The sequence below is a fragment of the Chaetura pelagica genome, unplaced genomic scaffold (assembly GCF_000747805.2).
Source record: "Chaetura pelagica isolate M959 unplaced genomic scaffold, ChaPel_1.0 scaffold571, whole genome shotgun sequence".
In the NCBI taxonomy this organism is placed as follows: domain Eukaryota; kingdom Metazoa; phylum Chordata; class Aves; order Apodiformes; family Apodidae; genus Chaetura; species Chaetura pelagica.
The window spans coordinates 364,305-376,300 of NW_009952064.1; the positions used below are offsets into that span (position 1 = coordinate 364,305).

Below are 11,996 nucleotides of genomic sequence, written 5' to 3' on the forward strand. Positions count from 1 at the left end.
GAGTTCTGTGGAGCAAATCTTGTTCTAGAGACATGGCTGGCGAGAAGGCTGGTCTCCAGCTACAAGGCATTGCTCTTGGGTTTCCTCTGATCTCTAGTGTCCTCTGCTCTAGAGCTAGAAGCTGTTGCGATGTTTGGGCCAACCGCCTCTGCACCGTCATTAACTTTCTGTTATTTGTTTTTAAATTCTTTTCCCCTCCGGCAGTTTTTCTTTGCCCCGGCCTGCTGAGAGGAGTATACCAGAGCGAACACTTATTCGAATCTGACCACCAATCTGGTGCCTGGTGCAAGGACCCTCTGCAGGCATCCGACAAGATCTACTACATGCCCTGGACGCCGTACCGGACGGACACACTGACGGAATACTCCTCCAAGGATGACTTCATTGCCGGGAGGCCAACCACCACCTACAAACTCCCGCACCGGGTGGACGGCACGGGCTTCGTGGTCTACGACGGGGCTTTGTTCTTCAACAAGGAACGAACCAGGAACATAGTCAAATTTGACTTGAGGACAAGGATAAAAAGCGGGGAGGCTATCATAGCTAATGCAAACTACCATGACACCTCTCCCTACCGCTGGGGAGGCAAGTCTGATATAGACCTGGCTGTGGATGAGAACGGGCTGTGGGTAATCTATGCAACAGAACAAAATAATGGCAAAATAGTCATTAGCCAGTTAAACCCTTACACGTTAAGGATTGAAGGGACGTGGGATACTGCCTATGACAAGAGGTCGGCTTCTAACGCCTTCATGATCTGTGGGATTTTATATGTGGTGAAGTCTGTGTATGAGGATGACGACAACGAAGCCACAGGGAATAAAATAGACTACATATATAACACTGACCAAAGCAAGGATAGCATGGTGGATGTGCCCTTTCCAAACTCCTACCAGTACATTGCTGCTGTGGATTACAATCCCCGGGACAACCTGCTTTACGTATGGAACAACTATCATGTTGTGAAATACTCCCTGGATTTTGGCCCGCTGGACAGCAGAGCAGGTAAGGGGTTTTAATACCAAGCCAAAATCTGAATTGAGCTTTCTGTTTTTCTTCCAAGTAGGATGTAAAAATTAAGTACATTCCTGTCTTCCTGGTCTGCCTGTGTTTCTGTAAATTAAACCCCACCACAAGATCTGTGGTGGATATTAAGACATTAATATGTGGAGTGTATTTTGGTTTTAATCTTAGTTTGAAATTAAATGGAGCAAGGAATGTGCTAGGCCATAACTAACCCGAAACAGTCTCCAAACGTCCACGCTCTTGCTCACATCGCAGGGTTAGAATTCTTTTCTCCCAGATTTAATTTTGCTCCATACATCAGATTATCTTCACTTCTGCAGGAATTCTGGCAAAACAAAGCGTGGAAGATGCTGTCGCTGCAAACAGCCGGGGGAAATCTGCCAGCCAGTTCAAATGACTTTGTTCCGTTAAGCTGGGGGAGTTTGGGCTATTTAGGGAAGTCACTGCTAATTGCCTACGTGAGCGTGCACTCACGAGTGTGTATCTGGAGTCAGGAGGGGAATCAACAACAAAATCCTCCAGACTGCTGATTTCTTTAAAGTGGTTTGTTTGTTGTTGTTTTTTTTAAAGCATATAATGACTTACTATGCTTTCTCTAATAGAGGAACATGTGGCCCACAGAGGATTGCCTTTCTCTTGTCTTAGAAATTATGCCTGCAATTACTTAGCTGAGTTATATTCCCTTAATTTTACCAACTTCTTCCTTGTTCTGCAAGTACTATGTTCACCATTGCCGCCTGATTAGTAACAGAACTTAGCCTAAATTGTCCTTAAACTTGTATGACAGTGCAAGAGTTTCCAAATAGCATTTGCTCAGTCCTTTCCAAATGTACATGATGTGCACAATGTAGTCACAGTTACCTTGTAGCTCCTATGCTGGATGGTGTACTTTAGAAGGGCTGAAAAAGTATGAGAAAGGCAGGAATAATATAATTTGGACAGTAACCTATTTGATTGGTTAGACAGCTCTTCCCAAAATGGTTTTTTTTGTTAATAAAAAACCTCAAAAGTGGAGGAGTGGATTCGGAGTATCAGCTTGCAGAAGAGAAGTTGAGAGGTTTCTGTTGCTTAGCTTTGCTTTTTTTTTTTTTTTTTCTCCTCTTTTCCTGTGGTTTTTCTTTTCCTGTTATCCATTTAAAAAAAATGGATGAAGAGATGCTGAAAGAAAAACTGTGGATTTGAAAATTTGGGGAAGGGTGGAATAAAAGTAGAAAGATGGCAGTGGATTTCTCATTTTTATATAATAATGCAAGGAAGAGGAGAAGAAAATCTTGAAGAGGCAGATGAACAAAACCAAGTGACTGTAAAGAAGGGAGCAGGGATGTTTTCAATGGTGTTGACCTCTGCAAGATCTCAGATGAGCAAAAAATGAAGTAATACTTCTCATTCTCCCAACTTAATGATGAGCATGTACTTTCTGAGTGGTGGAGTGAAGCAGAGCAATTTGTGAGCTATTGGTTATCCCTGAGGAGTGAAAATCAATTGCATCCCTTCTATTTCACAGTGTTTCTCTCATTTTCAGTGAATTATTTCCAGATATTAGAGCAGACTCTCTGCTGCCGCTTTTTCATGTGGTGACTGTTATCAGTAATAGCATCTTTAATAAAAAGAGGCCATAGTCAGTGAAAAAAACCTGAATTTTGTACTTTTCTGTGAAAAAGGAAATGGTTCTTCCTTTTTTCCCAGTCTAAACTGGTGAGATGGGGACAGCAGGTGAATGCTCTGCAGAGGGCTGAAAGTCTGTGAGGTGCAAGGATTTGGTTGGTCCTTCTGTTACTCTGGTTTGAAGCCCTTTCATTTCCCTGCTGTTTGGATGTGGCTTTGGGTGGTGGACACAGGAGGGTTAATCTGGTGTCAGGGAATCTGGTTGAGCCGTTTCTAGCGTTCCTTTTGTGTTGATTTTTGATAGCTTTGTAATGTGGGCACAAAGCTGTATTTTACATGTGTTTCTCTTCTCTGAAAATTGCCAGGATTTCCTTTTTGGCAGAAATACACAAGGATCCCATTACTTCACTGTTTTATGGGTTTAGAGAACTGCTCAGACAGCGAGTGAAATTCTCAATGAAACAGCTCCAATGGGCCCAAGGCTTTTCAAACTGAGGGAAAATACCTTTGCAAAGGGAGTTTACTGCCCCATTACCTGCACAGTCTGATTAGTAGAAATCTTGTGAGCCAGTCAAACAGAGGCACTGGTTTTGAACTGAATAGGTGAGCAAACACTTGGGTGACACCAGGGTGGTTTTTTGCAGAGAGGAGCTGGGAGATCAGGTCTGTGTGACTCTCCCTCTTCCAGGTTCAGTGCAACACATCTTCTGCTTAGCACCAAAATTCATTCTGTGTTGCTTGATGTGTAATACTAAAATATATGGCTGGCTTAAACCCAGCTCCTCCACTCAAGAGCAGATGCAGGACTAGGAAAGCAGTGAAGACCCACGATATTTTCATTGGGTTCTTTAGTTACATATTTTTATACAGAATAGATTGTGGATATTGTGTTTCCCAGCTTCTCTTCCAAAAATCACCAGTGTTTCTCTGTTTAGAGCAAGGCAATGGCTGGTTCAGGGTGGAAATTAGAATGAATTTCTTTACTGAAAGAGTGGTTGGACAGTAAAACAGGCTTCCCAGGTTGGTGCTGGAGTCACCATCCCTGGAAGAATTTAAAAGAAATGTAGATGTAGTGCTTAGTGACATGATTTAAGCACTGAATGGGTCAATTAGTTTATGGTAGGGGGATTTAGGTTATGGTTGGACTTGATGATCTTCAAGGTCCCTTCCAACCAGGATGATTCTGTGATCCTATGAATGTTCAATGCAGCCATTTTCCGTGGGGTTACAGTTTGAGTAGCAAAATATGTAAACAATACCTGCTTAATTAGAAAATAAAAAGAAAGATTGTAAAATTAATGGGTCGAACAAATTGGCTGTTAAAAAACAGTTAAGTGGGAAGTTTCAGAATTGCTCTTAAAACCAAAAATTGATCGTAACAAGAAAAGTGATATATTTAGCTACTTAAATAGATAGGAACATATTTGCAGCATAAATGAAATATCTGGTATTGTACTTTTCAAGGATACCTAAAGTAAAAAGCAGGTGCTGGGGGCTCCAGTTCACCTAGAATCAAACATTTTCAGTCTTTTCCCAAACTGTTCAGGGGAAGTGGGAGGAGGCAGCACTTGCATAGCTTATAGACAATGCAGGGATCACATCATCTTGCTCTTCACAGTGATTAAACATTTTTATTTATTTTTTAATTCAAGGTCTGTGCATGTAGGTTTGGAACATATTTGAGATCTTCACTGTCACAGAGTTTCTCTCATCCGCTGTCTTGAAAAAAGGGCTTTTTTGAATAAATGAGTGTCAAAACCTGGAGTCTGTGCTCAGCTTCTGTAGCAGCTGAAGGTAGCAGGGAAGACAAAATATTCTGAAGTCTTTAGGTGAGGCACAAAGCTGGATTTGACTGATCTACAAGCAGTTCAGGGCTCTTGATTGAATTAAAAACAATTCTTCATTTTTTGTCAGAAATGGGAAAAGCTGCATTTTAAGGATTTGCCCTGCTCAGTTTCTCTTTCCTCTTGTCTGGGGTTGTTTTCATTTAGCTCAAAAGCGATTTTGAAAGCAAATGCTTCTCAGTGCCTGCAATTCCCAGGAAACCTGTCATTAATATCTACCTTCAGGAAGTGAACTTGAGGATACCAAAAGCCTTTGAAACATATTTTCTTTGAGCTGTTTGGCCTTAACATGAGTTTTTTGGAGGATGCTTCTCCAGAAATGCTGCTGAGCTTTTGGCTTGTTTCTTTGTAGCTGATTTCAAGTTTGCTAATTTGAAGTGAAGGTGAGAGTAGCTCCCCAACTTGAGCAATGTTTTCCATTGCATTTTTCAAAGACTTGAACCCAGAAAAGTGTTTGAGTTCTTTCTTTACATGTCCTTCTAGACATGTGCAGAGAGGGAAACGAAAGGCTGTATAAACAGAATGAATTTTTTTTCTGCAACCTAATCAGTCTTAATATTCACCAGAGTTACCTGTTTTAATCATCACCCACTTGTGATACAGTCTTCATAAACAAATTCAAGAAAACATCAACAAATCCTCCTCTCCAGAAGGGTAAAGTGCTCCCATCCCCCTTCCTGGTGCCGTATTGCATACAGACATGCATCTCCTGGCTTTGTGTCTCAGCACCTCCCTGAGTGGTCCTGGCTTCTGGCTGGGCACCAGCTGGGTGTTCCTGGGCAGCAGAGGGACCAGAAGAGGAAAGTTCTGTCTTCTAAATGCCAGAGGTGCCCCACACCAGTGCCAGCAGCTCTCACTCTGGGGCTCAGGCTGTGCTGGCAGAGTGTTCAGAGCAGGGACCAGAGCTTGTCCTGAAGCTCTGCAGGGAAAAAGTCCAGGGAAGGCCTTTAACCAGAGTGAGGATCTCTCTGTGCATGTCTGGGATGTAGATGTCCTGGCAGCCATTCCCAGTCACGTGGGAAATACAGACCTCCCACTTTTGAGGAGGTGTTTGGAATTACGACCAGAAGAACCAGGCATTAAAATAAGGAGTGTTTAATAGATGGATGAAGTTAATAAATAAACATGCCCAATACATAGAGACAGGGATACGATACAGGACGTCTCATACAGCCTCCTAGTACTTAAGTGGCTTCCCTAGATTGCATGTTAGCACTGTGGGCTGCCAGTCTGGTGATATGAAGCTTCCATACATACCTATGATATGTTCAAAACCTCAGATGGATGCCATGTAAAAATTTTGTCCTCCACATTTTGTTAAATATTGATGCTTCCTTGACGTGTAATTGCAACCATTTTATTCAGTAAGAGTGATTGTTTTGTGAGGGTCTTTTTTGTTGTTTTGAGTTTGTTTGTTGTGGTTTGTTTTAATTTTTATTTCCTAAAGCAGTTTTACAATGCAGATAAGGTGAACCCTCTGTCCTTATACTATGCTAATTGAGTGCATTTGTGTCTTGGGTAAAAGATATGGCAGTATGGTGATGAATAAGAACTTTAAACACATATGACACCTCGTTAAAATGTAATTTTCACATCATAAATCTGAGGCCTTTCCTTTGACAGCTGAGTAATGTGGATAGTGGGCAGAGGATCTTGAATGTTTCAAAGCTGTCACGTGCTAATAGGTAGCTGAAAGCAGCTTCCTGTGCTGCCTGCCTTTAGCTCCCTACATCCTTGCCTGGGAAATGCATCAAAAGGGCTGCCAGGTCTTAAATCCCACTTGTGCACAGGCTATGAATTGCCATCACTTTGAGATCCCATTGTGATAAGCCACCCTTCATGTCTCTGATGGTGAATTTGGGCCAGCTGAGCCTTTTTGATAAGCAGCTTCTCCCTGCAGACAAGGGCCATTTTTTTTAGGGAGCTTCTGAGTGGTTAATTGTGAGCTCTCCTGTGTTTTTATTTTCCAATTGCTATCCTCCTATCTAGGAGCATCCTTAGCTCTCCCACTCCTGTTCCTCTTCATTGCTTACAGTGACAGCTGCTGGTTGCACAGTGTTGCTGGAGGTTTTCAGAGAGATCTGTGCTTCCTTTCAGCAGCCTCTGCTACACACCTATGGTGGCTGGGGCCCTGACTTTTGTCCTCTAGTATTTGCCCCTATATGCATGTCCCATTTATTCTATAGATATTACAGTCCCTTTTTGCTATTCAAGATAGAAAGACATGCCTAAGTTTGGAGGTGAAGAAAGCAGCAGAGAGATTCTTCATCTTTGATAACAAAGCTGGCCTGTCAGCCTACATTTGCTGGCTCAGCAGGACAGGAGGGTATCTCAGCTACCCAGGTTAGCTGGGATCCAAAATTGTGTTGGATCCCCATTTTGAGGCCTGCTCTGTCTCCTCATTAGTATCCTGTTTTAAATTTTCCCTTTTTGCAAGCAATGTTTGATTAAAAAATTGTATCATGCCACTGGACACTCTTCTGAAATTAGGGATTTCTACTTTTTTTGTCAGAAAAGCTGAAATTTGAGCTCTTTCCTCTACTTTTTCACAATAAATAAATAAAAATACTTTAAAAATACAGGATTCCTTAGCTTCAAAACACACTCTGGAGCAATTCATAAATATTAATACTGTTTGGTTAGCAAAGTGGGAGTACCTTCAGTGCCTCTCCAGTACAAAAAAAATACAATGTGGTTGCTCCCTCCTCCTAAATAAAAATATACTTCTCTCAGTAGGACCATGGCATAGGTGGTAGCCTTATCAGAGGAGAAGCCCTCCTTTTCCTTGAGTCACTGCTGCCACTATGAGCCATGTGTTTGAGCCAGCTTTAGAAAATGGTACAGAAGATCTAACCCATCCAGGAGCTAAACCTGTGTCCTCTTTGGAGATCAGTCTTTACCATTGCAAACCAAATGGGAATCTGCTGGAAGACCAGCATGCCATGAAGTCACAGCCAGTATCCATGGGCTGGAGTCCTGTTCCTGTGGACCTGCAAGTGGGAGTGCTTGGAGACTGGGCTGGTGGGCAGTCAGGGTGGTTGAAGTAGGGGAAGGGCAGCGAGAGACAAAACTTTTAAGCCAAACTTCACTTTCAAGCTTCAAAACAAAAGGAGGCCAGAGACTTTGGTGCTTCATAATCCTGTCAAACGCCAGGAAGGGGAAAGCACCTTGCCAAGAACATGTCTGAAAAGCTGAGGCTGTTGTTCCTGGCAGCAGGCATGGGATGTACTGCTGAAGATTGCAGGGGGATTGCAAAGGGAAAAAAAGCATTAACTGCATATGAAGGAAAGGAGCTTTTCCTCTTCTGCAGTGAGCTCTTTGACTTGAGGAATCAGCCTGGACTTGTGATTAATTGTTGCTTCATTAGGTTCAAGACCACGGGGCTGTCATACTGACATCCACCACCACAGCTTATCAGTCTGATGCAAATACTATGGACCAAACCCAGCCCTTTGGGTCTGAGCTGTTTGCCAGAAGCACAGAACAAGAGGTGACATGTAGCAAATGTCTGATACCACCTTTTTCAGGAGAAAGGGACTGCAGCATATACTGCAGACAGCTATTCAGCTGTGGATTTTCACATATATTTTTTTAGCAACAAATGCATCATTCACCCCTTGGCCAGCAGATTTGTGTGGCTTGTGTGCAGTGGTGGGGGGTCCTCACAAGGTTGGGGGGTTTAGCTTGGCAAGAGGCTCAATTTTTGAGCTACTTTTATCTGTCAGCTCCTCTTATCCCATGCCAAACCAGGATTATAATCTCCCAGGCTTCTTCTCAAGGCATTACTCTCTCATCTTTGTTTATATTTATGCACCTGATTCCTCAAGACTGACCCTCTGCGGTACAAACACCTTCTGCTCCCTGTAGCTCTGCTCTGGCCTGGCTGCAAAGCTGCTAGCCTAGCTTGGAATGTGGAGTTCCAGGAACTTTCTCCATGTTCCAGCTTGTTGGGTTTTTTTGCTACTATATTTTAAAATGAGCAGCCTGAATTCCTGTTCCCCATTGAAAACCCCCTTCCCCACGGCAGCTCCTGGGTCTGGATCGTTCTCCTCGCTTGTCTGCTACTGATTGTGTTTGTTCTGGCAATGACTACTGTCATATTTTTAGCAGCACTTATTAAGACCTGTCTCCTGATGTCTAGTTCAATGTTGCTAATTAACTTCTTCGATGCCACCAGCACACTGCAGTGCTGCTGTGCCAGGTTTGCTTTCTTTTTTTTTTTAACCAGTAAAGCCAAGGAAGCGACGTGGATGCTCTGCCAGATTGTCCTTTAAAGTCAAAGCAAGCAGAAGATGTGTTGGATGTTCTTCATAACTGCTGGCCTTGATACTCAGGTTAAAAAGTAAAAAGCTCTTTAGGACTAAGCCACAAAGTTACTGAACCTTTAAGGGGAGGCTTTACAGGGCTTTGACTTCAGGAAGTTGTGGTGTTGCCCTTAATCTTTCAGACGTGGCAGCAAGTTGGCTTTCCAGACACCTAAGGTATAACTGCTGATAATAAGTACCCACATTATACAAGAGGAATGGAAAGGTAAGCCTTGTCCTCAGAAATCCAACTGAACTCTCTCAGTAGGGTTGGGTTTCATGGGTTGCCTGCAGCAAGGGAATTTAGGTTGAAAGGAAGAAAAGAGTCTTCTACTTTGAAGATCTCCATGTTCTGTAAGAAATGTGATCAGCCACGAAGGGCTGTGAAGTGCTGGTAGGTGATGCTGTCAACAACCTGACAGGGCAAGATGGGTAGATCCCAGAAAAAAAAAAATAATAAAAAAATAGAAATTTTGCTGCACACCTTCTGAAGGTGTATTTTGGCATTAGTAACTATGCTAAATCAAGAGAGTTGAGTTGTGAAAAAAAAAACAAGAATAAAACAGTGTCTGTTTCTGTCAAGTGAGTCTGGCAGATGTGCATGAGTAGAAGTTGATGTAATGACACAGTTTTTGGGATAAAATCCTGAAATTCCTGGAGAGTTTCAGCTCGGCAATTATTCAGACAAATCCTCTGAAGTTGGTGGGGGTTTGGACTAGGGGCTTCAGGATCAAGTTCACAGTGAATTTCGGTTTGCCCTTGAAAGAATCGCATTTTGGCAGCGAGAGGCTTTTTTGGCCTTCTGATTTGTGTTTGAAGCATCCAGAGAGGATCTATAAATATAAATTGTAAGCTGGAACAAATAGTGAATATCCATATGAATTTGAGCAGTAATATCTGCCCTACATTTTTATGTTGAAAAGACTTTTTTTTAAGCATCTGCTCATGATTGGATGGCCAAGCATGTGATGAAGGCTTGAGTGAAAGAGATGTGCCCGTTAAAACTACGTAGTGATTGTTCACTGTAATGGGATTTCTTTGCTGTGAAAAGGATTTTTGCTTGATTAAAATGTGCTGAGAGGAAACAGGACTTTAAGGCACATCTCACTGAAATGTGGGATTCAGTTTAGACTGGCACTGAATAAGCAAATGGGGTATTTCAAGTTATGTAGCTCCTGGGTTCTGTGTTCTTACAAAGTACCAGCTGCTTCAGACTCAAAAGGGAAGGGGTGGGAAAAAAAGCAAAGAAATATCAGAGCTGAAAACTATAGAAGTTATAGACTGGTCATGACAGAAGATGGGAAAATCAGCTCCTTTGTATCATTCTGATCTGGCTTACTGGTGTGCCATTCATGCTTCCCTCAAATAAACTGGAATAAATTAACACAGCCACTGGAGCGAGGAGGCATTAGGCAGCTCTGCAGTTCTTTTTCATCTGTTTATGTTTAGGATGGAGGTGGGGAAAGGGCCATCTGTGTGCTGCAGGCAGAGAGAAAGAATAAAGGCGGCATCAAGAGTAGTTCCTTAGTCCATTCCCTGGGTCTTTCCAACATACCATGTGAAGAAGAGTTCTTGTAAGACAATGTCTCTTGGCCTTAAATTCATTTGCCCCTCTGGCTGTGTTAAATTATTCCTTCAAGGCACGCGTGAAGGATGCTGTGGCTTGCTAAGCTCCATCAGCCTGAATTCATGTGATGTTTTGTGCTGCTGAATGAAGCAAATGACTGGTGATGTTAATGTGAACTCTGAGGCTCCAGTAGGAGAGAAGCACTGAAGGAAGGTTTTGGGGTGTTTTTGGTGGAGGAAAGAAAATACATTTGCTTGCTGGGAGTGTATGTATACACTGGAGGGGCTAACAGCCTTGAATGGTTTTGGCCTTCTCCACATAAGCACTTGCTTTTCTCATCGGACCGTGACTGCCAAGTATTTCTTGGTGCAATATTGTGTGTATTACAAGTTCTTCACAAGAAATATCCTTGCAGTGACTGGAACAGATTTTATTGATAAAAGCGTTGTGCTCAGCCAATATCAGGATGAGTGAGGAACACCAGCACCCAAAAACCAAGCCAAAGTGCAAGGAGGTCTGGAAGGCTTCTGGTGGGTTTGTATAGTTTTAGGTGCGGATTGATCCAGCATTTTGGTGGGAAAGGGACCTCTGCTTGGTACCTTGCTTGTAAATATAAGCTCTCTTTGTGGATAAAAAGAGCCTCCTCCTGAGCTCGATGAGAAGTAAATGATGCTTTTAGGTAACCTAAAAACCACATAGTCAGAACACGTTGTGTTGTGTTAAGCTGCTGTAGTATGTTCTTCTCATATAAATGAGTTTAAATTGACTCTGGTATGAAGAGTAGAACAGAGAACTGAATTAGATTAATAGATTTTTTTCAAGACCAAAAGGACTATTAGCTCATTTAGCTTGACCTCTGTGATGCATTCGATTGGATTTCCTTTGCTTCCTCTTGTACTGAGCCTAATGACTTGACTTGTGCTGAAGTATACCTTCCAGAAAGGCACCCAGACAATCAGTGTGCCACTTCACAGAGTGATTGGCTTGAGTGGATATTCTCTCCCATTGTTCAAGAGCAAAAATAATCTTGACATTATAAATATTTTGGTTGTGCTGCCCAGTCAGCAGTTCCTTCTTGTGCCTTTTCGCATCGTACGTAAAAGGTCCAAAATGTGCTTCTTGAATTGCACTCTTTGCACCTTGCTCAGATGGTACTCTGGAGATTGCCTTCTGTGGGACTTACTGGGAGGTCTGAGGTTTTTATTGTTTTTTTTACGGATGTTAAAAGCTTGTTATGTGAAGTGAGAAATTCCTGAATAACCCAAGAAAGCAAATAATTCACTAGCAATGAGAAAACACTTTCCTGGGCACTAAAACCAAGACCGCCTTCTACTTTCAGTTGCATACTTTATGATGAGTATCACTAAATGGGTCTATAAACTCTGCTTTTTAATTAGAAGAAATTACCAATCTGTAGAGCTTGCATACTGCTCTTTTAATGCCACTTCCATTTTTATTTGAATCAGAGTGACATTTAAACCTTGGAGTTTGTCATCAGGTTCTAATTTCCCCATCGATGAGAACATCTGTCCATTGGAAGGGGAAAAAACTTGTTCCAGCAGGTTTTTTTCCACAAGGTATTGGAAGATTTAATTCCAAATGGATTTTCTGATTGTTGGTTTGGGGGTTTTGCCTGTTGTTTCCCACCCT

The 11,996-nt window shown here is 42.3% G+C and overlaps 1 protein-coding gene across 1 annotated transcript in view; it reads left to right on the plus strand.

The window, feature by feature from the left end:
• The window catches only part of LPHN3 (latrophilin 3), a 269,403-nt gene that overhangs the window by 93,841 nt on the left and 163,566 nt on the right, over window positions 1-11,996 (plus strand). The window contains exon 5 of the mRNA XM_010004508.1: window positions 205-1,005. Within this exon, the coding sequence (XP_010002810.1) occupies window positions 205-1,005 (801 nt within the window). The remainder of the gene's footprint in view (window positions 1-204; window positions 1,006-11,996) is intronic.